This window comes from Theobroma cacao, chromosome 2, assembly GCF_053813885.1.
Source record: "Theobroma cacao isolate CCN51 chromosome 2, ASM5381388v1, whole genome shotgun sequence".
Taxonomy (NCBI): domain Eukaryota; kingdom Viridiplantae; phylum Streptophyta; class Magnoliopsida; order Malvales; family Malvaceae; genus Theobroma; species Theobroma cacao.
The window spans coordinates 48,511,681-48,538,298 of record NC_142640.1 but is presented as its reverse complement, the minus strand read 5'-3'; the positions used below and the strand labels follow the sequence as shown (position 1 = coordinate 48,538,298).

General features: G+C 36.5%; 4 protein-coding genes across 6 annotated transcripts; 3 read left to right on the top strand and 1 right to left on the bottom strand.

The window, feature by feature from the left end:
- The first annotated feature begins 115 nt into the window (after nucleotides 1-115).
- MGP3 (male gametophyte defective 3) lies at nucleotides 116-11,904 on the top strand. Its single transcript, XM_018116144.2, has 20 exons — nucleotides 116-238; nucleotides 1,380-2,300; nucleotides 3,039-3,269; nucleotides 3,358-3,491; nucleotides 3,624-3,690; nucleotides 3,821-3,879; nucleotides 4,103-4,220; nucleotides 4,413-4,526; nucleotides 4,740-4,871; nucleotides 4,964-5,380; nucleotides 5,845-5,895; nucleotides 6,964-7,034; nucleotides 8,007-8,091; nucleotides 8,331-8,483; nucleotides 8,568-8,642; nucleotides 9,418-9,507; nucleotides 9,603-9,650; nucleotides 10,281-10,395; nucleotides 10,497-10,600; nucleotides 11,118-11,904. The coding sequence occupies exons 2-20, from the start codon at nucleotides 1,485-1,487 to the stop codon at nucleotides 11,226-11,228; spliced, it is 2,991 nt and encodes a 996-aa protein (XP_017971633.2). The 5' UTR covers nucleotides 116-238; nucleotides 1,380-1,484; the 3' UTR covers nucleotides 11,229-11,904.
- Nucleotides 11,905-13,288: 1,384 nt separating this feature from the next.
- Nucleotides 13,289-17,949, top strand: LOC18610153 (Armadillo/beta-catenin-like repeat family protein). Its single transcript, XM_007045658.3, has 4 exons — nucleotides 13,289-13,565; nucleotides 14,255-15,421; nucleotides 15,778-16,087; nucleotides 16,249-17,949. The coding sequence occupies exons 1-4, from the start codon at nucleotides 13,560-13,562 to the stop codon at nucleotides 17,841-17,843; spliced, it is 3,078 nt and encodes a 1,025-aa protein (XP_007045720.3). The 5' UTR covers nucleotides 13,289-13,559; the 3' UTR covers nucleotides 17,844-17,949.
- Nucleotides 17,950-18,655: 706 nt separating this feature from the next.
- On the bottom strand, nucleotides 18,656-26,500 carry LOC18610151 (pentatricopeptide (PPR) repeat-containing protein). 3 transcript variants are annotated; one of them, XM_088804006.1, is made up of 5 exons: nucleotides 26,063-26,500; nucleotides 23,271-25,893; nucleotides 21,947-22,125; nucleotides 19,953-20,550; nucleotides 18,656-19,112 (listed from the first exon to the last, which is right to left on the bottom strand). In XM_088804006.1, exons 1-2 carry the CDS (start codon nucleotides 26,228-26,230, stop codon nucleotides 23,659-23,661), a joined length of 2,403 nt encoding a protein of 800 aa, XP_088660132.1. In that variant the 5' UTR covers nucleotides 26,231-26,500; the 3' UTR covers nucleotides 18,656-19,112; nucleotides 19,953-20,550; nucleotides 21,947-22,125; nucleotides 23,271-23,658. The 3 variants fall into 3 exon arrangements, with proteins under 3 accessions (XP_088660132.1, XP_088660131.1, XP_017972053.1); XM_088804005.1 differs by lacking the exon at nucleotides 18,656-19,112 and having other exon boundaries at nucleotides 19,387-20,550; XM_018116564.2 differs by lacking the exon at nucleotides 18,656-19,112 and having other exon boundaries at nucleotides 19,387-20,550; nucleotides 26,042-26,202.
- LOC18610152 (uncharacterized) lies at nucleotides 19,552-21,751 on the top strand. The gene is made up of 5 exons (XM_007045657.3): nucleotides 19,552-19,704; nucleotides 19,929-20,554; nucleotides 20,986-21,094; nucleotides 21,172-21,492; nucleotides 21,576-21,751. The coding sequence occupies exons 1-5, from the start codon at nucleotides 19,552-19,554 to the stop codon at nucleotides 21,627-21,629; spliced, it is 1,263 nt and encodes a 420-aa protein (XP_007045719.1). The 3' UTR covers nucleotides 21,630-21,751.
- Nucleotides 26,501-26,618: the final 118 nt, after the last annotated feature.

Here is a 26,618-nt window from a genome sequence, read left to right as displayed (position 1 = left end):
CCCTCCCGGTTAGCCACCTCCCTTGCCCCCACCCCTGTGCTCCCTAGAGGAGCTGGAGCGTGGATCTTGCTCCCCCACCCCCCACCCCCTCGCCCCTCAAGGGAGCGTAGATCTCGCGCTCCCATGGGGAGGGAGAGCGGGGGTGGGATGGGGGGTGTGGAGAGCGGGGGGAGGGAGATCCGATCGGATCTGGTGCTTCTCAGTTAGAGTCGTTTCTGACGTTCCGGTTAGCGAAGAGGTAAGGGATAGGTTTTTCTTTTAATAAGACAAAAATTAAAAATGAAAAATTATAATTTATATAATGAGATAATTTTTAAAATTAAAAAAATATAAAATTATTTTTTCAATATTACGATGTAATCAATCTAACAAAAATATTAATGGTAGATTAATTACTGAATTTATATGTCTGACGAAAAATGTTTATTTGAAATAGACGGTATATTTTGAAAATTAATGAATCCATAATACAATTATAACTAAAAGTTAGAAGGTGAGGATATTTTCCTCTAGTATCCACTTGACTTAATTTTTTTTTTTCAAGTTATTTATCTTTTAAAAGCATATGTTAGGCTAAACAAAAATTATAAGAAGATCTTGAAAAAAAATAATGTTTTTAAAAAACAAAATTAAAAAAAAAGAGCTTTAAGCAAAGTTTAAGAGAAGAACTTTTTTATCTTTTTTTTTTTTGTAAAATATGCCTCATTTTCAAGATTTTTTTATTAAAAAAATATTTTTATTTGTTAAAAATAATCTCAATATTATATATTTTTATTTTAGATGATTTATTATTAATTATAAATTTAATGTTATATAAAAATATTTTTTATGTTTTTGAAAATTTATTTTAAATAAATAAAAAAATGAATTTAATTTTTTTATTATAAATAAAAAAATTTGTAATTAATCGAAAGTTATTTATTATATATTTTTTACGATAATATTAACTAAAATTAAAACTTATATAAATTATTTTATCAAACAACTTATTTATAAAAAATACTTATAAAAATAAATCTATTAAATAGATTTAATTTAATTTTAAAAATTATTATTTATCCTAAAAATTTTATAATAACTTTTAACTAAAAAAAAACTAGACAGAATTTAAATTATAGTAGTACAGGAAAACGGTCTATTTGGGTTACACCAAATTAAAGAAACGGGTGGGCTATTAAACCCATGGAACTTTTATTATAGCAAAAACGGAAGGCATAGGTTTTTGGGAGGGTTTAAAGGCGGCTACATCAGCTTCCGAAATTTTTCTCTTCTAGGATCTCACCATTTCACATTAATCTTTCGTTTCATTCATTCTTCTCCTTAACTCAACGCCTCAAAATTTTTGACACTTTTTCAATTTATTTCCCTTGTTGTCATAGAAAAAGAAGAGGAAAATCCCAAGGAAAGCTTTTCTCTTGCCCAATTATTATATCTTTCAGCTTTGGATTGGAGCAGTTTATGTACAATAACAGCATAGCTCAAGCATGTGGAGAAGCTTAGTTAAACAAGCTGCCTACAGGGAAAAGTTTAAATTTGTCGCTGAACCATATACTTGCTCGCTTTCTTCATGTTCTGCTACAGGGTTTTCTCAGGATTCAGTTTTTGCCAATAAAGTCAGGGCTTCCGAGGCCAGAGCCAACGGTTTTTATGGGTGCCTGTTTCCGGGTTTTCGCCAAATTGGCGTCTTCTCTTCTCAAAAGGATGATTTAGGCAAATTCAGTTTGAATCAACCAGGTGACCCTTTAAGATTTTCTGGGAAATTTTGGAATTTGAAAGGGTATGCAAGTGCTGCTGAGGCTGTTATATCTACTGAAGAGGACATGTCGGGGTCTGAAGAAATCCATGAATTAATGGAAGCAATGGCAAGAGAAGAGAAGAAAATGTCTTTTTTAGTGCAACCTAAGAAAGTGGCAGAAGGAATGGGGGTAGCAAAGTACAATACGTTAAAGAAGAGGCAAATAAAGATAGAGACTGAGGCATGGGAAGAGGCAGCTAAAGAGTACCAAGAATTACTAATGGATATGTGTGAGCACAAGCTTGCTCCAAATTTGCCTTATATTAAGTCATTGTTTCTTGGTTGGTTTGAGCCTTTGAGAGATTCTATTGTTGGTGAGCAAGAGTTGTGCAAGGAAAATTGCAGGATAAGTCATGCTGCTTATTTTAACGAGTTGTCTGCTGATATGATGGCGGTTGTTACTATGCACAAATTGATGGGACTGTTGATGACTAATACTGCTGGAACTGGGGGTATTAGGGTCGTCCAAGCGGCTTGCCAGATTGGTGAAGCCATTGAACATGAGGTGAGCGGGTTATAACTTCAAGTTTTATCATTCTTCTTTTTCTTGGGTTGACTGCATTAGATTCAGTGAGTTTGTTTTCTTAATATAGCAATCTGGAGGAGTATGTGATCTTGATATAAATGTCAATCTGTGGTGGACAAATTTAAGAAAACTGCGAGCCTTGGTAAAAGCTTTTCAGTTGATCACATGATATAACATTATAGCTGGAGTTTATAGTATTCTATTGTTTCAAAATATTCATACGTTAGTAAGTAGAACTCAGTTATAGATTCAATGTTGTGATTCGTGGGTCAATTTCTAAAACTTAACGAAATGATTGGTAACCTTTGAATAGTTGTTGTCTGTCATAGGACAGTTTGCTGTGGAAATGAAGTAGAACTGAAAATTATTAGCAAAAATCTGTTTTCCACTTCACATGATAGAATTTTAGAATTTCTGGATGATATATATTCAGGCAACTTAATCTGAGTGGAAAAAAGCCCACTCTCCAGAGCAATTTTTACTTTAAGGTTTTATGGAGGAAATTGATTATTGTGAAAGGTAGTTGGGGACATGTTGGTTTTGGGTGCTCTTCAATTTAACTTTTTATTGACATGGACTTTAATGTTTTTTGCTCAAAAATTCAAGATAAGCTGCTTATTTTAGATGTATATGACATCTTTGTTGCTTATACTCAAGGAACATTCATTTCTATTTCTTGCTGAGAACTTATCTATGGTTGTCTCCTTTGTGGATCAGGCCAAAATACAGAGCTTCTTGGGTAAGACAAAGAAGAAGAAAACAACGGATAAAAAACCTGATGGTGAATCTGAACCTGTGACCAATAAACAAGAGAAACTGGTCAAAGACCAGGAAAAACTGAGGAAAAAGGTGACTCAGTTGCTTAAAAAGCAAAAGGTGCATCAGGTGAGGAAAATAGTGAAGGGGCATGATACTTCAAAGTCTTGGGGCCAGGAGGCTCATGTTAAGGTATTTGATGTTTGCAGTTGTAAAATGTTGAGATCTGTTCCGGTTTTGCTCTGTTCATAATGTTGTATCATGGTGTTGCCCTTTATAGGTTGGCTGCCGTCTGATTCAGTTATTAATTGAAAATGCGTATATACAGCCACCAGTTGATCAGTTAGGTGATTGTCCACCTGATATTCGCCCTGCATTTGTACATTCTCTAAAAACTATCACCAAAGATGGAAAGTGAGAAACTGCATCTATATTTATTTGCTCTCTCCTCTCTCTCTCTCTCTCTCTCTCTCTCACTTTTCACTTCTCACTCAGTCACTCATAACTCACATCAGAGTATTTATTTTTGTGTGTATTCTTCATCAGCAAAGGCAGCAGGAGATATGGTGTCATTGAATGTGATCTACTAGTTCGCAAAGGTCTTGAGAAAACTGTAAGTGGAGTAAAAAGTAGTCTTTAAGAAATGGTGCTTAACAAGCATTTCATTCATGAAAATTACCCCCTTGAATAAATCTCTGTTCTTTGAGGTATATGGATGAACTAATCTCTGCTTCTGTAATCAGGCTAGGCACATGGTAATTCCTTATATGCCGATGTTAGTGCCTCCTCAAAACTGGACGGGGTATGAACTAGAAGTTATATCTTTACACAGTTTATTTCCCCTGCTTCTTCGATCTCCCCCAATGATTCAGATATATTGACAGCTTGGTCCCAACTTATTCCAGCTTATTTAAATATCTTTATAAAAGAAAATTGCTCTCTCAACTTGAAACAGCTTTATATATTTTTCTGTTCAGTTCCTGTTCACTGGTTTATCTCTGATAAATTCTGTGATATTTTGGCAGGTATGATCGAGGTGCATATTTGTTTTTGCCATCCTATGTCATGCGAACACATGGAGCAAAACAACAACGTGAAACTGTTAAAAGAACTCCAAGGAAACAATTAGAGCCTATTTTTGAGGTTTGAAATCCTTAAGATTTATTGTTTATCTTCATGTTGTGTACTTTTTTAATTGTTGGCAATTTGTTCTTTACATTGCTTTTAATATGAAAACAAGATCAATAAATTGTTGTCACTCACCAACTTTATATTACTGTTCGATGTAGCCTTTCTCCATTATTGCAATGATTCTTTTATTGTCTTGTGTATCAGGCCCTGGATACACTAGGAAATACCAAATGGAGGATAAATAAAAGGGTTCTTGGTGTAGTAGACAGATTATGGGCTAATGGAGGCCGTGTTGCAAGCTTGGTTGACCGTGAAGATGTGGGTACCTGTGAAATAAGCAGAATCTGATTTTCTTTTTACTGGTTTATGTTCTTTTTTTCGTTTTCTGAAGGGGAGAAATTCATTCGATTTGATGTGAAGTTTTTTTCTTTTTGCTGCTTAAATATTAAAATCTGCAATGCTGTTCTTTCTTTTTTCCAAGTTAATGATCTTCTGTCAACTTTGATTTTTTATTTTTTAAATTTTAATCAGGTTCCTCTGCCTGAGAAGCCAGACACTGAAGATGAAGCAGAAATTCAAAAATGGAAGTGGAAAGTAAAAGCTGCCAACAAGCAGAATAATGAAAGGCATTCACTGCGGTGTGATGTTGAACTTAAACTTGCTGTAAGAACCTGCCTTAAGCAGTAACATCTACCTAGTGTTATGTCATGTTCTGATATATGGCATTCTAACATTTTTATTTCTGTTGGAGATAGGTGGCTCGAAAGATGAGGGATGAGGATGGCTTCTACTACCCACACAACCTTGATTTTCGAGGCCGGGCATATCCTATGCACCCCTATCTAAATCATCTTGGCTCTGATTTATGTCGAGGTGTCCTGGAGTTTGCAGAGGGGCGCCCCCTTGGGAAATCAGGCTTACGCTGGCTGAAAATACATTTGGCAAATTTGTATGCTGGAGGAGTGGACAAGTTGTCCTATGAGGGTCGAATAGCATTTACAGAGAACCATTTGGATGATATCTTTGATTCAGCAGACAGACCTCTTGAAGGAAGGCGCTGGTGGTTGAGTGCAGAGGACCCCTTCCAATGTTTGGCAGCATGTATTAATCTCTCTGAAGCATTGAGAAGTTCGTCCCCAGAGACCACTATTTCGCACATGCCTGTGCACCAGGTGTTTTTCCCCTAGCAAAATTAAAAATCGAGATGCTGAATTTCTTATTTATCTGCTAGTTTCATTGATGAGAAGTCAAATGTTCCTGGAAACCAACATACATACATACATACATATATATGTATATATGTATGTATGTACACACACACACACACACGCACACGTGTGTGTTTGTTTGTGCTCTCTAGACTTTGGAGGTATATTCTTTGAGTATGCAATAGCCTGCATCCTGGATTAGTTGTGATTACTGTTACTGTGTTGTAATATGAGACTGTATTTGCTCTATGCCACTGGTTGATACTGGTAGCTATAAGAAAAAATGCTTGTATTAATTTATTATATTGCAATTGTTCTGTTTTTTCATGGATTTGATGATCAATTAATGTGACTCTGCTTTGAGTATTTCATCATATTTCAATTGTCTGAAGCATAACATTGAGTTTTTATGTCTTAATTCCTGAAAGGATGGTTCATGCAATGGTTTACAACATTATGCTGCCCTTGGAAGGGATAAGGTAATGCACTTTTCTCTTTGTCATACTTTATTCCAATGTTTCCATCCAGCATTAACAAATTTTGATGTCTCAAATTGTTTGTCTTTTACTAAAAGCGGAAAGCATTAGCTATTGATTTATTCCAATTATGCTCTTAATTGTATTGTTAATTAGATTTCAAAGGAAAAATCCTATCAAAAGTTAGTGACGCCGTGGCATTGTAAAGACACCTGGGCATTGTGAAAGACATCAATCGTGGCGAGGTTGAAAACCCCACTAAAGTGAATCACTAATCTTGGCAAGGTTGAAAACCCCACTAAGGTGAAAAATAGCCAAAATCCCACTTTGGTTGGTTAGGCCAAAGATACTAAAACCTCTTACTCTTTAGAAAGAATCTAGAGAAATAAGCACTCCTACTTAAGAAAATATTATTTATTAACTCTCAACTCTGAATGTTTCATAACTAAGCCTAAGGGTTTTATTTATAGTATTATAGGCCCAAATCCTAATAAAACTTTACTTCTAGTTATCTAATACAATTAGAATAATTAATAAGAGATTTAAATAAAATAGGTGTTCTATTCCTAAATAGAACATGACTATCCTAATTAAATACTAATTTTTAAAAATATTAAAATAAAAATAAGAAAAGAATCCTAATCTAAATAAAATAAAGAAAATAAATCCTAAATCAACTAAATTAGCAAAAACTAAATACAATCCTAGACGCTCTTGCGTCAGTTAGAGTATGGGTATAGAGGTGAGGGCTGTGAAGTATTTACAGAGGTTAGAGGGGAGAAAAAGCTCAAGTACCTCCAAACATGTGACATGTTGATTCTTGTTGTGGTTTTTTATCCCTAGGGTGTAACTTCGTTCTCACTCTTTTTATAGAAGGGCATCTTCAGTTACAGCAAGTGAAATGTCAGTAAATTAGTTTATTGAAATTTTATTAATTACGGTAGTCTATTTTTCATGTTAATTGAATGTGCAACATATCTATATAGTGAATGAATTATTTGTATGATCGACTAAATTTGTGTTTGTGCTTTTTTTTCTTTGGTATTTTAATTGAATTGCTTTGGCTTTCAGTTGGGAGCAGCTTCAGTGAATCTTGTTGCAGGAGAGAAACCAGCTGACGTCTATTCAGGAATTGCTGCCCGGTAATTATTACTTTCTCTCTCTAGTCCTCTCTGCCACCTGCAAAGGGCAGGAGACTCAACAATTTGGGTGTGTATGTAAATGCTAACTAATGGTGCTTCAATAGCTGGGTTTGATAGGTCTTAATTCTTTGAACGCCAAAGGCTAAGATCATGGTTTTTCATTCCTTTAATTTTACTATAATTCCTACCATAGCCATATATCCTAAAATCCCAAATTTCTGCAATTGTAGCCTGCCATATATGCCAAGCAGGCAGACTAGCCTAACTATGTCCTGCATCAATATCTGTCTATGCAGTATGGTTTGGTGCTGGGACATTAATTTGTCCTTAAAATTATTCTATTTGGGATACGTACAATTTAGAAGAAGACAATCGTCTAAAGTTTCTCCAGCGAAAGGTATTTTTACGAGTAGAAGTTGGAAATTTGGAACTTTTAGCTGAAATGCTTTTGGAAATGGATCAAAACATAAAGCTGCAATCCTGATTAAGAATGCATTACACTGCCCTATTGACATTTGAGTGCAAAGGCAGAGTCCATCTCTGGGGCCTTGGAGGAATTTGCATTAATGGAGTTGTATGAGTTATATCGTGAATTTACATATCCAACTATTTCTGCATGCAAGCTGTCCAACTAAGTGTATGATTTGCTTATTTTGCTTGATTAGATAAATAATTCACCATGTTTCCTCAAACTTGTGTAAAAATCGTCTTGGAATTTTGAGTTTACCAAAGCAATGGTCTCTTATAGAGTTATCTATCTCAATTTGCTATTCTGGTGCAGAGTTCTTGATATTATGAGGAGAGATGCAGAGAAAGATCCTGCAACAAATCCTTATGCATTACATTGCTTGATTGGATAAATGTTTTACCATGTTTCCTCAAACTTGTATAAAAATCATCTTGGAATTTTGAGTTTACCAAAGCAATATTCTCTCATAGAGTTATCTATATCAATTTGCTATTCTGGTGCAGAGTTGTTGATATTATGAGGAGAGATGCAGAGAAAGATCCTGCAATAAATCCTCATGCATTACATGCTCGGCTTCTAATCAATCAGGTTTGTGTCATTTCTTTTCTGTTTGTTGGATGAATAAGGGGACAATCTATGAAAATTATTCAACTAAATAGGTTCTGGGATTTTTTTAATCTAATTTTATATCTGGCCAAATTGGAATGCATATGCTTATATTCAGGAGTTTTATAGCTCTCACTTGTGTGTATTTTATTTCTGATATTTTACCTTCACTATTTCAAATTTATAGCTCTCACTATTTCAAATTTATTTCAAATCTTTAGGTTGACCGGAAATTGGTGAAGCAGACTGTGATGACCTCAGTGTATGGTGTAACTTATATTGGTGCCCGTGACCAGATCAAGAGAAGGTTGAAGGAGCGATGTGCTATAGCAGATGATACAGAAATGTTTGTTGCATCTTGCTATGCAGCAAGAGTGAGGAAATTGTTTTGTGTGTGCATACATGCAGGTGTGTCACTGTCTGATTAAGGTTTAACTCAATCATTCATGTATGTGCAGACCACCTTGACTGCCCTGGGAGAGATGTTTCAAGCTGCAAGAAGTATCATGAACTGGCTTGGTGAATGTGCAAAGGTCTGTCATTTATTTATAAAATGTTTTCTTTTGGTACTTACATAGTGAATGTTGGTAATTAATAGTTCAGAAGTTAGCATATGGCTTGTTTCTACAGACAGATTTATGAATTTATGATGTATCCCACAAGCAAGAAGGCCAGAAAAGTGGATTCGAAGTAAAATAAGAAGAAAAGATTGTGCTTTGAAGTCTTAGGGTTAGGGTTTCATGATTTGAATTGTGGGTAATTTGTTTTAGGGATTCAGAATTTTTGTTAGGTTTAGAAAGTGCATTTGGTGGACTTTAATGTATCATGTTTTGTTCACTGGTTTGGCACTTTTATTTCTAGACTTAAATCCTAAGTACTTGAAGTTCATCGAACTAATTCTAAAAACAATTTTAGGGAATGTATGAACATCTTTAATTTGGCTGGTATTGGTGACAGCTTCTGTGAGATTAATTAAAAATTCAGGTTGGGTATCCTTTTCATTTAGACAATATCTAATTCACTTGGTGACACCCTGCTAATATGTTTTTATGGCTTCCTTTTAACATGCATGTATATATATATATATATATGTATGTATGAATGTGTGTGTGTGTGTGTAGTTTTAAGGGTTTGGTGATGTGAGAAATTTTGTCATACATTAGCTTTCTGTCTTAACAGCTGTGTGATACACTCTGTCATTGCACTTGAGCATTTAAAGCATGGGCTCATGGAATATTATCTTGATTTTGTTTTTACCAATAAATTTTCTAGCATACTTCTAACTGCTGACAGACTCTGTATAAACAGGTTATATCTTCTGAGAATCAGCCAGTGCGATGGGTCACACCTCTTGGTCTTCCTGTTGTACAGCCTTACCGGCAATTAGGACGGCATCTTGTAATGCTCAGAGACATTATTTAACTTCAAAATTTTTCACCTTGCAAATCTAAAAGAAAGCATTATGACATTTTTTATGCTTTAAATTTGTGCAGATTAAAACTTCCCTTCAGGTGTTGACTCTACAACGAGAAACTGACAAGGTAATTTTTTGCATTGCTTTATCTGTGATGTGGTAATTTGATGAAGAAACATTAAGGTTGCTGAGTATTATTTAGAAAAAAAAAGGTTACCAAATATTTTGAGATTCTTGCTTCCTCTTGTTGAATTAAGACTTGCATTGAAGACCTTAGTCAACCAAGTCATCAGATACAAAGTCTAAGTAGCACTGTTTTTGCTATGTGATAGCTGCTTGCTGTCATGTACTTTATGCTTATTTTACTAGCTAATTTAGTACAGCAGCCAAGTGTGGTTAAGACTTACCTTGTAAGCTTCCTATTGTACTTACAGCTATATCAGTGTAAATGATTGAACAAAAAAGGTCTGTTAAGCCTTTTGTTTCTCATACTTCTTTTCTTTTCTGGTTTTGTTCTCAGTTCAGTATAAATGCTTGTGTTAGAATTCAAAGCTTAACTGCATACTGTTATGATCTTCAAACAAATCCAACACATCTGTAGTTGCATAAAAAGGGCGTAACTGTTGGATTAAACACCCACTGCAAGAACCCATTTACTTAATCAGTGCAATTTTAGGTTGCTCATTCATATCCCAATGCAATATTGCCATGTGTACCTTACTTTGGAGGCTGCTGAAATCGCCAACTGTGATTGTAGGTCATGGCTAAGCGGCAGAGAACAGCATTTCCCCCAAATTTTGTTCACTCCCTCGATGGATCTCATATGATGATGACTGCTGTTGCCTGCAAAAAGGCGGGCTTGAATTTTGCAGGTCTAGTGAATTTTCCTGTGTGATAGTTATTGCATGCATGTGCTGTTATCTTTGTGTATTTGAGGAAGTCTAAAATGTTCAATGCTAATGTCTTTTCACAGGGGTCCATGATTCATACTGGACACATGCATGTGATGTTGATGAAATGAACAGAATACTAAGAGAAAAGTTCGTTGAACTCTATGAGGCACCAATACTAGAGAATGTAATGTATCTTTACCCCTGGGTTCTGTATGGCTTAAATTGTATTTAAGAGGCTTTCTTTGTGAAATGTAGTCTGTCTGCCAAATTCAAGTGAAACACTAAAAAAAACAAAGGAGTTCGAAGACATTGTCAAATTTCTAAATAATCATCTAAAGATCAGTATGAATACATAAAACACAATTTTGAACTAGTAATAGGTGGTAGCATTTACCTGTTTTTTTTCATACCTTTTCTGAAGTTTCATTGTGATTGTGATTTCATGTAAACACATTCTTGAAAAATGTAAAAACAGAAATGGCTTAGGTGTAGCCTTACTTTAGGGACTTGAATATCCGTAAAGTTGTTATTCATATTTGTGTATAACATAAGGAGTTTTGTTTATCTGGAAGTGCCATTATTGGAATTCAAATACCTTTGATTAGATGTAGGAAAAAATTTTTCTTAAGCTGAAATGCACATCTGTTGCATTTGCTGGGCTATGTATTTTGCTGATTGCTTTGATTTATTTGTGCTTACAGTTGTTGGAAAGCTTTCAGAAGTCCTTCCCTTCATTAAACTTTCCGCCCTTACCAGAGCGGGGAGACTTTGATCTCAGAGAGGTTCTAGAGTCTCCCTATTTCTTCAACTAGCCTTATCCAGATGCTTATGATGTTTTCTTAAATTCAAATCCCTCTGCCTGTCGCTGAGTGACATATGATGGCAGTCGTTTATTCTTTCACGACAGACACAAGATTGTGAAAGGCAAGCTCTTTGCACCCAATCAAGGAGCAAGGGCAGAATTGAGTATCTCAACGGTAGGGTGCGAGCAACAACCATTGTCCTGTGGATACTTCTGTATATATGTTATACGAAATAATCAGTTTGGCCAGAGATTTCCTTCAAATTCATTGCCTACACTTGAAGTTGGCTTCATAATTTTTTACACACTAGTTTAAAAGGAATGGCAAAGAACAGCTCTGACGGTCTTTAAAGCAAAGGCAATATGGTTTAAGCTGTACAGAACCCGTTGAGGAAGTGATCCACAGACCAAGGACGGAAGCTTCAATGAAGCATGTGGATTCTCGATCTTTTAGCAATAATGAGAGCAACAAATCATGGCAGGCATGCAAGCAGGTCTTTCCATGGTCCTCCAGGCTAAGGGAAGCTATTGCAGGGATGATGAGTGTGTTTGTTCTTTGTTCTAAATTTTATTCACCTGAGAGATAGGTTTAAGCTGTGTAGAGACTGAGATTGATTCTTGTTCCTTGAATTGAAACTAAGTTTCTATTTATAGTAAAAGGGTTAAATCTATTCTTTTTACTCCTACCTTCAAATCTACTTTGTATTATTTTACTTGATTGCTTCTAACTATAAAAGTTAAAAGTAGCAAAATTATAAAGCAACAATTAATTAGAGGATGTTTTGGCTTTGTAAGCCTTGTACTAATTTATTGTGGGTTGTTTGTGGACTTCCTCTCTGCTATATATTGGACATGGTTTGATTTGTGATAGCATTATCATAAATGATCATAAATTTAGGTCAACTGCCACCAAATTATAATAAATTTGATTTAACTCGACAAAGACCCTGTCCCAAAAGATGCAAAGCAACAAGAACAAGGGGTAGAATATAGGGGGGAAAATGGAGGAGTAATGGTGGAGGAAACAGAACAAGAAACAACCTGAAATCACAGGAGTGAAAAGCAAAGGCAGTAAGCCAGTAATTTGATACTAGCAATAGCCCTACTTCCAACTTTACTATCAAAATATAAAATGAAAAACAAAGTAAAAAAATTACTGCAAAATTGCATTCACATAGAGGCTGCTTTCTTGCCCTTGTCATGTTGATTTAACTTGATTAACATTATTGGTTAAGCTACCATTAAACCAATCCTACCATAGACTATATATATGTTACCAAAAGCAAAGAAGATGTAACAGTCCAACTACTATTTTTGATTAATGTTAACAAGGCACTGAAAGTCAAGGCCATAGTCTTATCCCTTAGACCAAGTCTACATTCCAAGAAGAAATTGGACCAATACCTTTGATTGCCAAAAAAACACTACATGTCGTTGAATTTTAATTTAATTATATTTTATGTCATTGTGAATTGTCATATTTTTTTTGGTATATATCAGATATATAAAGAGAAAATGAAGATTCTAATCTTACATTTAAATTTTACTGAGAAAAATAATAATCATTAAGTCAAATTTAAATATAATTATTGATAATCATTATCAAATATAAACTTTTTGCCTTGAACAAGGTAACCCTAAGTGCCAATGTAAAAGCAAAGGCTATTGGAGGCTTTCTTTATGAAAGAGACCTTAAAAAAAAATCTAAACATGTTCAATTCTTCAACAGTAATGGAGCTGACAGAGTCTTTGCGTCTTGCTGTGTTCATAATCTTTTGTTTCCTTTGTCAAACTAAAAGTTTCCATCCGTATTTATGCATGAAGACATAAATATATATATGCCATGACTAAAACTATTTGAGTTTATCTGGAAATCAAATTTTCACTTGAAGTTTCAATGATTTGCTTATTTGAAGGGTTTAATCCATCGACTTGATCTTAAAATCTTTCCATTCGTCTTTGCATCATGTTAATCAACTGACTTTTCAAAATTGTACAGTTAATCCATTATTTTATTATATTTAAGCCACTAATCTTTCTTTCTTTCTCCTTTCACTTTATTTGGAAGGCATGACACCAATAAGTACATAGAGATGATTACATAGAGAGTTTTGACTTTTGATGTCAAGAATTAAAGCACAAGTCCTGAGGGATTTGGTCACTTTCAGGATAATAACGTGGCAGAAGCATATATGTTAAACTATCATTAGAGAAGAGACTAATTCAATGAGCAACTTCATTTTTTTCAAACCTCTTTCATCCCCAACTCAAGTCTTTCAGATTCTGCAAGGTGAGCTCAACACCCTACAGGAGGATCCTTGGAGGTTGCAGCTCTGGTTAGATGTCGGTACGAGTCTTTGCTCTCTTCCATTTCATTGTGATTTCTAGTTTAACTATTGAACTCGAATTGTAAAGCTTGACCATTCATACTCTGCACAAGCTTTTCCTGGTAAACTCTACCATTTGTTTTGTAAGACAGGAACTTAAAAGGAAAACTTTCCTGGTAAGAATTTATTGAGATGATTCTATGAAGTACCAAGGTCTCTTTGCAAGAATATATGTCTATTTATTTTGTTTACTGCATAGTGAAGTTCTCAAAGCATTCCATGAATAGTTCAGCTGCAAGTTTCAACCTGAGTAGCAGACTAGCAGAATTTATTGAGTCAATAGATTCAGCATGAGAAAGGAGTGCATCAGCTGCTTAGATTTGGAAGACTGATTTCTACTATCTCACAAACTCTGAGCATGCCAAATCCTTCATGGAATTACTCAAGCTCTTTTTCTTCATTTGAGTTTCTTTAAGTTTGTAATAAGCTAGCATTTCTTTAACTGATATAAATAGAACTACCAAAGTTCACAGTGAGGTCCAAATTTTTGTCAGACAAGTAAAGTACTGTGGAAGCAAATACCTGTCAGGTCATGAAAAATGCATGAATGAGTTGACAATATCCTCGACTATGCATATTGACCAAGCTTAATTGATTAAACATCTCACTTTGTTCTTCTGTTTTTTTTTTTGGGGGGGTCTTTTTTCAGATAGACAACACTTCCTTTGCTAGTGTTTTTGAATCCTTGTTGGAAGCTATTTCAGCAATCATAGAATCAGTAGCATGTATAGAAGTACAGCAGGAAAACTTTATTGCAGTGGGATGCTACCTTTATCGAGTTTTTCCAGCCATAATGGAGTTACAGTATACTGAGAATACCCCCAAAAATACAAAGGAGATTCTACAATCTCTTTCCCAGAATGTCAATCTGGCGAAAGATCTTGTGGGAAAATGCCATAAAGAGAACCATCCAGTCTCAGATACTGAACTGAGAAACGTCATAGCCCAGCTAGAAGGGGCGGTAAAAGACATAGGTGAATGTTTGTGCTTGATACCATCTGCAACATATGGGGGTGAGGAATATGCAGAAACTGCAGTCCAGTCTCTTTCTGAGGAAATGCAGAATGTCCATTTTGAAGTTAAGCAACCTCAAGAAGTACGAACCAAGGAGCTAGAACCACAGATGTCTTTTGCATCAGAGCAACCGAAAAAGGAACTAATGCCCATAGAATCAGATCTTTACCCTGTAGATGTGGACATCTCTGTCTCTACAGAAAGTTCTCAAATTTTCTCTATGCCACGCCTAACTGATTTCCTTAAAATTACAAGTCAGAAAAGCCAACGGAAACATGAGAACATAAACAAATCCTTGACAACATTGCCACAGGTGGCTTACTACATTGAACCTCTGTATGACACTTTCTTCTGTCCCTTAACTAAGCAGATTATGGACGATCCAGTTACCATAGAAAGTGGAGTGACCTATGAGAGGGAGGCAATAACGGATTGGTTTGAAACGTTCGATTATCTGGAGGATATAGTATGTCCAACCACAGGGAAGAAGCTGACAAGCAGAGTTTTAAGCACCAATGTTGCTCTAAAGACCACAATAGAGGAATGGAAGGATAGGAATGAGGCTGCAAGGATCAAGGTTGCCCGTGCAGCATTAACTTTAGCTAGTTCAGATAGTATGATCCTAGAGGCAATAATAGATTTGCAACATATATGCCAAAGGAAACAGTATAATAAGGTACAAGTACTCAGTGTTGGAATATTGCCACTGCTTATTAAGTTACTCGGATACAAAGATGGAGATGTTAGATGTGCAGCTTTGGAGCTATTACGACAACTAGTTGAGGACAATGATGAAGGAAAGGTTTGATTCTTATAATTTCCTGATCTTTTTATTTTAAACCACAAAAAAAAAAAAGGGAACATTACAACATGATTGTAGCTAGAGTGGTAGATATATATCCATAATCTAGTCCATATTCATACTGACCGAAACATATGCGAAATGCCTGATCTTCAGGTGGAACTTCTGTTACAGAAAAAAGAACATTTGTATTGCAAGCAATATCTCTAATACCAATGTCCAGCCTTCTGCTATGAGTAAATTTTGAATAAGCACTTAAATTTTAAGTTGGCATATGCATTCTATAGAGAACAAAATAGGACTTCAAAAGAAATTTTCCCTGGAGATATGCACCATTTTAGTTATGTTTTGTGCAGGAAATGATTGCTAAGACTATGGATATATCAACATTAATTGAGTTGTTATCAAGTAGCCACCAGCAAGTCCGGCATGCATCTTTGCTGTTCTTGCTTGAGCTTTCAAGATCTCAAGCTTTGGGTGAAAAAATTGGTTCAGCTACTGGAGCAATTTTGATGCTGATCAGAATTAAATACAATCGGCATGTCGATTCCTTTGCTTCACAAAGAGCAGATGAAATTTTAAAGAACCTGGAGGGATATCCAGATAACATAAAGCAGATGGCAGAGAATGGATTCTTGGAACCTCTTTTAAATCATCTTACAGAAGGTAATTTAAAGATCTTTTCGAGACCTTCTTCCGAGTAAGAAAATTACAGCAGTGGTTGGCTGATAATTATATTTCAAGGGAACTATTTCTAAACTACATATTAGGAGCAGTAAGCCTTTAGACAACTATGCTGATTACTGTTACATATATATAATAAACAGGTTCCGAGGAGATGCAGATGGAGATGGCAAACTATTTGGGGGAAATCATTCTTGGACATGACAGCAAAACCTATGTGGCTGAGAGGGCTTCTCCGAGTCTCACAAAAATGGTGCAAAGCGGAAACTCCATTATCAGAAATGCTGCATTTAAGGCTCTAGCACAAATCTCATCTTATCATCCAAATGGCGAGATACTTGTAGAAGCTGGTATTGTCCGCATTATGGCCGAAGAGATGTTCATTCGAAGAATATATGATGAACCAATGAACTCAAAGAAAGAAGCTGCTGCAATACTTGCAAATATTCTTGAGTCAGGTGTTGAGCATGACAACATCCAAGTAAATACTCATGGCCTCAGGATAAGCTCAGATTATGTTGTCTATAACATTATCTACATGCTTAAAAACTCAACACCAGATGAGCTCAACATCAATCTCGTCAGAATACTCTTATGCCTGACAAAGTCACCCGAGTCAATGGAAACAATTATTTCAGTCGTCAATGAGACTGAAGCAAGCTATACCCTCATTGAAATCATCAATAACCCACACGAACAACTTGGGGTTGCAGCAATCAAACTACTCATTGCCCTTGCACCGCATGTTGGTAACACACTAGCAGAGAGACTCTGCAAAACCAGTGGGCAACCTGAGAATTTAATTGAGAGCCCGACTGAAACCAACCACATTACAGAGAAGCAGGCAGTTTCAGCAAAATTCCTGGCAAAACTCCCCCACCAGAACCTAACACTCAACCTTGCTCTTCTGAACAGGAATGTTGTCCCCACGATCCTTCAGAGAATCTTTCAAATCCAAAGAAGTGGAACAAGAACTAGTAGGCATGCAACTCTTTACTTAGAGGGCCTAGTAGGCATTCTTGTCAGATTCACAACTACACTGTATGAACCACATATCTTGTTTCTTGCAAGAACTCACAACCTCACATCAGTGTTCACAGAACTGCTCATGAAGACATCTAGTGATGAAGTTCAAAAATTATCAGCAATTGGACTGGAGAATCTCTCACTAGAGTCAATAAATCTGTCACAGCCACCACAAATTAAGAAAACCAAGTTTACGAAAATGTTCTCCCTACCCAAGTTCCTATCTTCCAGTTCATCAAACAGGAGAAAGATACCCGTATGTCCAGTTCATAGAGGTTCTTGTTCTTCGCAAAACACCTTTTGTTTGATCGATGCGAAGGCCGTTGAAAGGTTGTTGGCATGCCTGGATCATGAGAATGGCGAGGTGGTTGAAGCTTCACTAGCAGCTATATGTACTTTGTTGGATGACAAGGTTGATGTGGACAAGAGTGTGAACCTGTTGAGTGAAGTAAATGCTATTCAACATATCTTGAATGTGGTGAAAGAGCACAGGCAAGAGGGGCTGTGGCAGAAATCATTTTGGATGATAGAAAAATTCCTAGTGAAAGGTGGGAATAAGTCAGCTTCAGACATATCACAGGATAGGTTGCTGCCTGCCTCATTGGTTAGTGCTTTCCATCACGGGGATGGTAATACGAGGCAGATGGCTGAGAAGATTTTAAGGCACTTAAACAGGATGCCAAGTCCATCAACTACTTATTACACCATGTAAGAATTTCTCTCCAGTTTTGATGTCAAAGATATGCCTATGTATCAGGCATTCTAAGTTGTGATGGAAAGAACATAATGAAAACTTAATTTACGTTACCATTTCTTTCTTTCTGGTGGTTGGAGAAAATGTGGACCCCTAGGAGTTCTTTCTATGCCCTTGGTGAGAACTTGCAGGAGGTTTTAAGTGGTCCCAGACAGGTGAAAAATGTGGCATGCAGCATGCCAGTGCCAGCCTTTATGTTTGTCCATCTCGAGCAGTTGGACCCCATAGTTTTACGCTATGAACATACCCTATCAAATGGTCCTATACTAAATATCTAGACTACAATCTTATTTGCTAGCAGAGACGACAGATATGCTTGGTACAGGACAATCAACTTTATGAGCCAAACCAGAAACTCATTTAGACTGGGAAATTTGGCTTTACTCTAGGAACACTAGTACTAAGAACAACCCATGATATCATTTATTATTACTTTTGAAAAGTCATAATGACAACACCATCTTCCATTACTTAATTACATGAATTACTGATATAATTCACACCAATCTTTTAAGGTATGGTATTGTTTACTTTAGATCCAAAAACACGATTTTATCTCACAAAGAGGAGTCAATTCTGATACCAAATATCACGGTCTACACCAACTTATAAAGTATTATCCATTTTGACTCATTGAATCTCACAGTTTTATCTCATAATTGAAAGTGGTGTGAACACTTAAATAATCAATCTCACTCTAATATATAATTAATATAAGATTTTCGATTCTCTTCCGAGAGCATAACGATTAAAAAGTTTTACGTGAAGGAAGCATCAAGGCAGGGAAAGGAAAAATTTTATATAGGCATTTCGTAAAATAGGCAAGCATTTTTAAGTCCTGCTGTATCCAGAGCTCCCTAAATCCCGGTTTTGGGTTGTTTGTGAATCCAGGGGACATTAGCCATCGCAAGTTGGACATATAATCATATGATCTAGACAATGTTTTAGATTGTTACAGAGCAGGGGGCTTGGCCGGTAGTTAGCGGCTGTTAAATATGGTTATCGTTGATATCATAAACGTTCTTTTCAAAGTCCAAAGCATCTGGTCAATGACACCTTACCCTGATCTTTCCATCTTTGTTTCCCCTCAATCTCTGTTGGCATCTTTTGACCGTCTCCAAGCAATGGTCTCGCTTCGCATATACCTTCTAGCTGTTGTCTGCTAGCTTCCATTCTCCCTAATATGATATACCATTAAGCCACTTGACATGCCAGCAACCAATGAATCTGTACGATATGGCATAGAATTTTGTCAAAGCTGTCTTTCCTCATCAACAATTAAACTATGCTTTCAGTCGTAAATGACACCCAAAACCGCCAAACAACATGGAGCTTTTCTTCTATCGGTTTGATCTCAATTTACAAGCAATTACTACTAGTAGTATTTTTTAAAGCACCCTTCCAAATTTGGGGATTCTGATAAAATAAAACCTTGTTGGAGTAGTTCAACTTGAAATAAAGAATAGGATAAAATCAAAGCAATGCTTCATTGACAATGTCGAAATCAGAAGCATATTTATTAAACCACAACATTTTAATGAATCAAAGATCTATTATAGGTCTCAAGTGGGTGGGGTAACATCAATAAACACCAGTTTTTTCCATCCCAGACACGTTCAAACAACAGGAGCTTATCCTTCTGAGTCATTCCTTGTTTCAGAAGACAATGGCTTCTTTCTCAGTAGAAGATTTTGTTGGCAATGGGGTTCTGAAGGAATTGCTTCCAAAATTATTGGAAGAAGGTTGGGATGACGTCCCAACCTTAAAGATCATGAACTCAGAGGACATGGATGCAATCAACATGTCACAACATCAAAAGGTTAGTTAATCAAATAGCTTTCAACCCATGAAAAATCTTTTCAGCTCTCTGAATAAAACGAATTATTCACTTGTTACTCATATGTCCATGACTGACTTCTTTGAACATCTAGCATTAGCACAAAGCCAGTGAGATTTATATGGTTTGGTTCTACTTATAAAAAAGCAAAGATAAACTCATACACAGCTAATCGACCCATATGGCTTTTCTTTATATTACTTCAGGATGCTCTGGAAATCAGAACATACCTTCATGATCGTGCACTGGTCCAATATGGAGATAGGCTAGAGGCCTCCAGGAAAATCCTGCCTGAGCTCCTTAACATAAGCACTGAGGATCTATCTTCACAGTTTGGCATGAAGAGGGGGCACATCGCACGCTTCACGGATAGAACCAATCCATGTGCAGATCCTCTGCCCAAATCATATGGCCTCACTGCAAGTAAAGTCACTGGTACACCATCTAGAAATAATAGCATCTACAAGCATTTCGCAACTGTCAATTCCAATAAGATGCAAAATACAGCAAAATCGTTCGGCAGGAGCAGCACAAACAATGAGAGGTCGCTGGGAGAATCACTCGCTGATTTCAAAATTAAAGATGGATACATCTTTAAAGGGATTGTTGCTGCAGGACCAGCTGAGCCTCGAGCCTGTGGTTGTGTACAACCTCCTCCTGTGGTTGATAATGTTGCGCCTTACTCTGCTATTGGAAACATATCAGTTCAGAAATTAACTCCTGCATATAAGATTGGGATGGAGCGTTTGGTGAAGTCTAAGACTCCACCAATGAAAGCTTCAGAATTATGGCGGGATAAGCCAGCTGTACTCCTCTGCATTCGACGACCTGGGTAAAGTCAGAAAATTATTTATCTTGGCATTTTCATCAATTTCTTCAACTCCATTTATCTGATGTATTATTGCAAACTTAGTCCAACTAGGAGTCTCATCAACTGATATTCTCACAATTTCAATTAAATTACATCAATACCCAGTTTATAGGCACCGGCCACAAATAGTAATTTATGAAAAAAAAAAAAAAAAGAGGAAGTAGAATCATGAATATCCCTTGTTGGAGCTAAGATGAGAACTAAATGTATTGGATTACCTAAGAAATGCTAATCACTCATTGAGATATTTGGATGCAAGGAGCCTCCTATTCCCTGGCCCCCAAAAGAAAGTAAAAGAAGTAACTTATTTTACTGACACAGAAACTATGTTTACATCATCTAAAGGATGAAATTGATTGGTTTTTCTGTCTGTCTGTTGAACTTGATAACAGGTGCATCATGTGCAGAGCTGAAGCTCACCAGTTCTATGCCAAAAAGCCAATATTTGATGCACTAGGAGTGCAAATATTTGCAGTTCTTCATGAGCATATAGAATCAGAGGTGCCTAGCATACTTTTATTCAAAATCTTGCTCCAATAAACTCCTCTTTTCCTGAGATTTTAATTTTTCTGGAACAGGTAAAAGACTTCTGGCCCCGCTATTGGGGTGGGGTTGTAATTTTGGATCGTTCTATGGGATTTTTCAAAGCTCTTGGAGGTGGGAAATTACTCAAGGATAAGTTCCTATCAGGATTTGTATTCAACCCTCGGGCTATTGCAAATTACAAACGTGCAAAAGCTATGGGAATAAAGCAAAACTTTAAAGGAGAAGGTGAAATCAAGGGTGGGCTTTTTATAGTTGGCCGAGGAGGAACTGGCATTGCTTACCAATTTATTGAGAGGAATTTTGGGGATTGGGCTCCTGTAGCTGAAGTTATCGAGATCTGTACTCGATTGCAGGTAATTGCTGTCAACTCTCTATTTCCAAATTGTAGCATTGCTAATCAAATTATTATGACCAACTTTTCTTCAATCTGATACAGAACCAAGAGCTAGATCAAGGAGCTTCTAGCAAATCCCCTCAAGAATACGAGTGAAGTGGTTTCTTGAATTCATCATACAATAAACTCTCTATCCTTATCAGCATAAACGAAGTCTAATAATCTCAGTCTTTAACATCACTTGTAATAACCTCTATGGCTTGTATTAGTATGAAATTTAGCAAACCACTTTTAAATTTTAAACATAATATAGGTTACATATGAGAAATGATGCCCATGTGGATATAATTTGGCTTCACTGGATTGTAATACCTTCTATGGCTTGTATCAGAAGAAATTTTGCAACAGCAAATACCATTCAAAATAAAATGAAATTAAGCAGTACACAGGAATTTAGTGAGATAATCATGTACCTTTTGAAAAGATCAACAACTTTGTGAGTCTTCCTATTCTTCTCCTCCTCCTCCCTCTGCATGTATAACATAGTTCTGCAATTTTTCTATCTAACAGTTTTTTGCAACATTTAGCTCTCTCTCTGATACAACTTGAACAACTGTGTCGTGTATTCTGATCTGATTTTCTGGTAAACTAACTGCAAAGTCATGTCTAATAAATTCCATTAGACAACTAGTGGTCAAACCTATGTGGAATTGACTACCATAGCAAGCATCAACCAATGCAAGAATCTTGAATGAATATACATACAAACACAAACACACAGAAAAATATTTAATTTGTATATGGAATACATACATATCTTCTGTGCGTATGTGATCTTTCTGCTGAGATAGAGACTTATTATCAAGAATTTTCCAGCATTACTGCTCGTGATTGTGTGAAGCAATTAACCTTAGGTGTAATTCCCCAATACCTTTTCTTTTAAAACCCAATTACACCTACCTCATACAACCACCCCAATTCAACCCTAAGCCCTTAATTACTGTTATAACTACTGTTCACAGTACCGGAACTACTTCTAAACAACTTTCTGAATCCTTTATTCTTCACCTCCAATGCTATTCTCAGTCCAAAGTTCATAGAAATCTAATTACTCCTACAATATCCATTGTTTTGACCTCATTTAACCCTAGAATTTAGTCTCAAAACCTAACATTTCTTGTTTTACACAACAGCAGATATTCTTGTCAGTTGATCTCTTTCCTGTCATACATCACAGTAACATGTCGACATAGATGATGAGGCCAGAGGAATAAGGAACATAAATCATATAAAATAAGAAAAGGGGAAAAAGTTCAACCAGAAAAGCAATATAGACAGAGGAAGAGATCAAGGGGGGAAGGCTAAAGGAAAATATGAAAGTAACTAAATCAAAAAGGAAAACAAACTTACAAAATGGGGAAAAAGACATTTAATCATCAAGGTTCCGTATTTGGAGGAACTGGTCATGTAACAGACAGAGTAATGTTATGCTGCTATGACAATTGATATGAACCTCAGTTTGTGATTAGGTTTACCCCTAGACCTGACCTACTCAGCATGTATGCAACGTCGCTCAGGAATGGGTAGTAGCAAACTTATTTATTACCTATCAATGTGCAGAACAATCATAGATTTTGTGTCTGTGCACAAGCAGGCAACACATGCACATGTCACGCAGACATGTTATAAGATGTTTGGAATCAATGTAGAAATATAAATTCTTCTACTTAATTATGGCAGTGCCAGTAACTTAAGTATGAAGCAAAACACATATCCCATCATGTAATCATATCTTACCTCAATAATTGTAGCATGCTGAAGAATAATTGAATCAATTCCAGAATCACTCTTGTTATACATGGGATACTCTTTCCACACTGAAATCAAGCAATGAAACTCCGCTTTCATATAAAAATGCTTGACCTGGCAATAATTGGTGTATCTTCTATGCTCCTTACCTGATATGGATATACTAACGATTGTGACTAGCATAGCAAATGTACCTTGTTTTCAATGTTAAGATGTTAGAAGATGATCTTTTAAAATGAATAGCCCTCTAGTGCTTTAATCATATCCCACTTGATTGTGGAATTAATTTTTAATGCAATAATCCTGCGATTTGATTATTCGAATAGTCAGTCAAGGGTTTTGATCTCTGCTACAACTTTGGTCATGGAAAACAGCATCACCAGAAATCTCCACACGAGCATGTTCCATCTTTGAACAAATGGAACCGGACAGCGTCTCTTACCAATATCTCTCTCTGGGTGATCTTAGAAATGTACTTAGTGGCATTATGGCAATCCCCACATACCCTAAGATTTTTAACTATGCGTATGGGAAGCCCAAGAGGAACAAATATCAACCCAAATGCAATTGCAAGCCTCTCACTGTGGTAATTAAGCATCTTTATCTTTTCTGATTCCTCAACATCATGCAGAACTGAACTCATATCTGGTACATAACCCTCCTTTATCATCTCCTGATTTAATTTGTCCAACTCAGCATATATCTGATCTGAAAATTGACTTGTCTGGTCATCTGCTGAGAAAATGTACACTTTGCCTTTATATTTGATCCAACTGCATCCTGGTTCCTTTCTCACTCCTTTACTTCTCATTCCCCTCCTCAATTCAGCCACATTATCCCATTTCCCTTTAGCAGCATATATGCTTGAGAGTAAGATGTAACCTGCAGGGTTGCTGGGCTCTAGTTCCTGAAGGGATGTTGCTGCCCATGTCCCAATTTCCAAGTTACCATGCAGTCTACATGAGCTTAGTAAGGTAGACCAACCAACTGCATCAGGAGGGAATGGCATTTGGTTTATGAAACTTCTTGCTTCTTCTAACCTTCCAGCTCGGCTAAGAAGGTCAATCATGCAACTATAATGATCAACAACTGGCATAATTCCATGTTCTTTCACCATTGACTCAAAATACTGATACCCTTTTTCCACTATTCCTGCCCTACTACAAGCTGATAGAACACCAACAAAAGTGACTCCATCAGGTTTTAGACCATGAGCCAACATTCTTTGAAACAAATCAATTGTTTCATTGGCTTTCCCAAACTGAGCATAACCAGACACCAATGCAGTCCAGGAAACTTCATCCCTAAAATTCATCTCATTGAACAGCCGATTAGCATCTTCAATGCTTCCACATTTGCCATACAAAGTGACAAGTGCATTTGAAACTGTTGTGTAAGAAAATAAGCCAGAAACTATTGCTTGGCTATGAAATTGAGCACCCTCTTCTAAGCTTGCCAGGTTTGCACATGAGCTAATTACACTTCCTAGAGTGTAATAATCAGGATTAATCCCATTTCTCTGCATATCACAAAAGATTCTAATAGCTTCTTCACTGTACCCATTCTGGCCATAACCCACTAGCAGTGCAGTCCAGGACACAACATTCTTGTGGGTCATCTTCTTGAAAACTGTCTCTGCAGATGTTATGCTTTTGCACTTGCAATACATATCAACAAGTGCACTGCCTACAAAGACATTATCTTTTTGATTAGTTCTAATTACAAAAGCATGGACTTGTTTGCCTTCTTCCAGGGCCAGTAGACCCCCACAAGCAGTCAACATGCTTCCAAAGGTAAACTGATCCATAGCCAAGCCTTCTATCCTCATTTCTCTGAACAAATTAATAGCCTCCCTATACAAACCATTTTGGGTCAATCCTGTGATCATCGTTGTCCAAGAAATTGAATCTTTTTCCTTCATACTATGAAACAACCACCTGGAGTCCTCCACCATACCACACCTCAAAAGCCCTGTAATCATCGTATTATACATTACCACATTCCTCTGTGGAGTTTCTTCAAAAACTTGTTTCGCATCATGAATCAACCCTCCTTTTGAATACATATCCATCAGAGGACAACCCACAAACACATACGATCCAAACCCAAATTTCACAATCTGCCCATGAATCTGCGGACCCAAATCAACACACCCTTGACTAGACGACAATATAAGCATTGTAGAAAACGTAATCCTATTCAAATTAGCCACCCCATCCCTCAACATAGAATTATAACCTTTCACTGCCTCAGTAACCATGCCACGAGAAGCATACCCTGAAATAAGGGAATTCCAAGAAACCCCATCGCGTTTCGGCATGCGATTAAATATATAATCCATGTCTGAAAGATTCCCAGCTTTCGAATAAGTGAAAAGAATAGTATTCCATGAAAAGAGATTCGGTCGGAGAATTCTGTCGAACACGTAGCGTGCATAGGTTAAATCGCCTAATTTACTGTACGCATTGACGAGATTGTTCAATAAGAATGTCTCCGGGTCTTTAAAGGTTTTGAGAATGTGGCAATGGATTCTCTTTGCTTGAGTCCGGTTACGGGTTTCGGTGCAGATCTTCAGTAACGAACAGTAGTAGTTGGAGTTTGAAGACATTTTCTGTTGAAAACAGTTAGTTGGCGGGAAGGAGCGTTAGGGTTTATTTGGTTTAAAACGCAAAGGCAAGGTGACAATATTATTTAATATAATATTGAATTAGGTGACATCGCTGTATACTTAACAATGGAGATCAAAGAAGAGCTTTTACCTATGAAACTTGATAACTTACAAGCACCAGATTGATAACAGCTGTCATGATCAGAATTAAATAAATAACTGTCTCAAATTCTTGTAGCTCAGATTGAGAGCCATTGCTTTCCACTTGCAAGTTGCAGCTTGAAAACCCCAATTCAAATTCTAGTATCTTTATCTCCCACATGTTGGCTTGAGTCCCCATCCTTGCTCCAAAAACACTGGTATACAGTTCATAGCTGACTTTTCTGTAGATATATTATGATTGCTGGTGACCATGACAGCCAGACATTTTATTCTACCGGGGCCATCTTCATCAATTATCAACTAGAATCATAATAGATTTGCATCTCATATCCTTGGGAGGATCAGAATTCTATGTGATATTCAATGTGACTTATAGGAGGACAAAACAGTACAGGATAAGAACCGCCCCATTGTTTGGTAGACACCTTCCCATGATTTCTTGTCCCCCCCTGCCCTCCAGGGGGATTGTTCTGAAGTTTCAGATTTGTATACTAAAAAAAATATGTATCTGCTTATTGAAGGAATCAATCTTGTAATAAATTCCAATGTCTAACTCAGTCATACGC

What these genes read in the sequence shown, in the direction of transcription:
- MGP3 (XM_018116144.2), top strand. Translation starts at nt 1,485, where the DNA reads ATGTGGAGAAGCTTAGTTAAACAAGCTGCCTACAGGGAAAAGTTTAAA. An exon ending in GCCAGGAGGCTCATGTTAAG is followed by an intron (nt 3,270 to 3,357) that starts GTATTTGATGTT and finishes TGCCCTTTATAG; the next exon opens with GTTGGCTGCCGTCTGATTCA. An exon ending in GCAAAGGTCTTGAGAAAACT is followed by an intron (nt 3,691 to 3,820) that starts GTAAGTGGAGTA and finishes TTCTGTAATCAG; the next exon opens with GCTAGGCACATGGTAATTCC.
- LOC18610153 (XM_007045658.3), top strand. An exon ending in AGGACAATGATGAAGGAAAG is followed by an intron (nt 15,422 to 15,777) that starts GTTTGATTCTTA and finishes TGTTTTGTGCAG; the next exon opens with GAAATGATTGCTAAGACTAT. An exon ending in TTTAAATCATCTTACAGAAG is followed by an intron (nt 16,088 to 16,248) that starts GTAATTTAAAGA and finishes TATAATAAACAG; the next exon opens with GTTCCGAGGAGATGCAGATG.
- LOC18610152 (XM_007045657.3), top strand. Translation starts at nt 19,552, where the DNA reads ATGGCTTCTTTCTCAGTAGAAGATTTTGTTGGCAATGGGGTTCTGAAG. An exon ending in ATGAGCATATAGAATCAGAG is followed by an intron (nt 21,095 to 21,171) that starts GTGCCTAGCATA and finishes TTTCTGGAACAG; the next exon opens with GTAAAAGACTTCTGGCCCCG. An exon ending in AGATCTGTACTCGATTGCAG is followed by an intron (nt 21,493 to 21,575) that starts GTAATTGCTGTC and finishes AATCTGATACAG; the next exon opens with AACCAAGAGCTAGATCAAGG.
- LOC18610151 (XM_088804006.1), bottom strand. Translation starts at nt 26,230, where the DNA reads ATGGGGACTCAAGCCAACATGTGGGAGATAAAGATACTAGAATTTGAA. An exon ending in CTGTTATCAATCTGGTGCTT is followed by an intron (nt 25,894 to 26,062) that starts GTAAGTTATCAA and finishes TGTTTTCAACAG; the next exon opens with AAAATGTCTTCAAACTCCAA.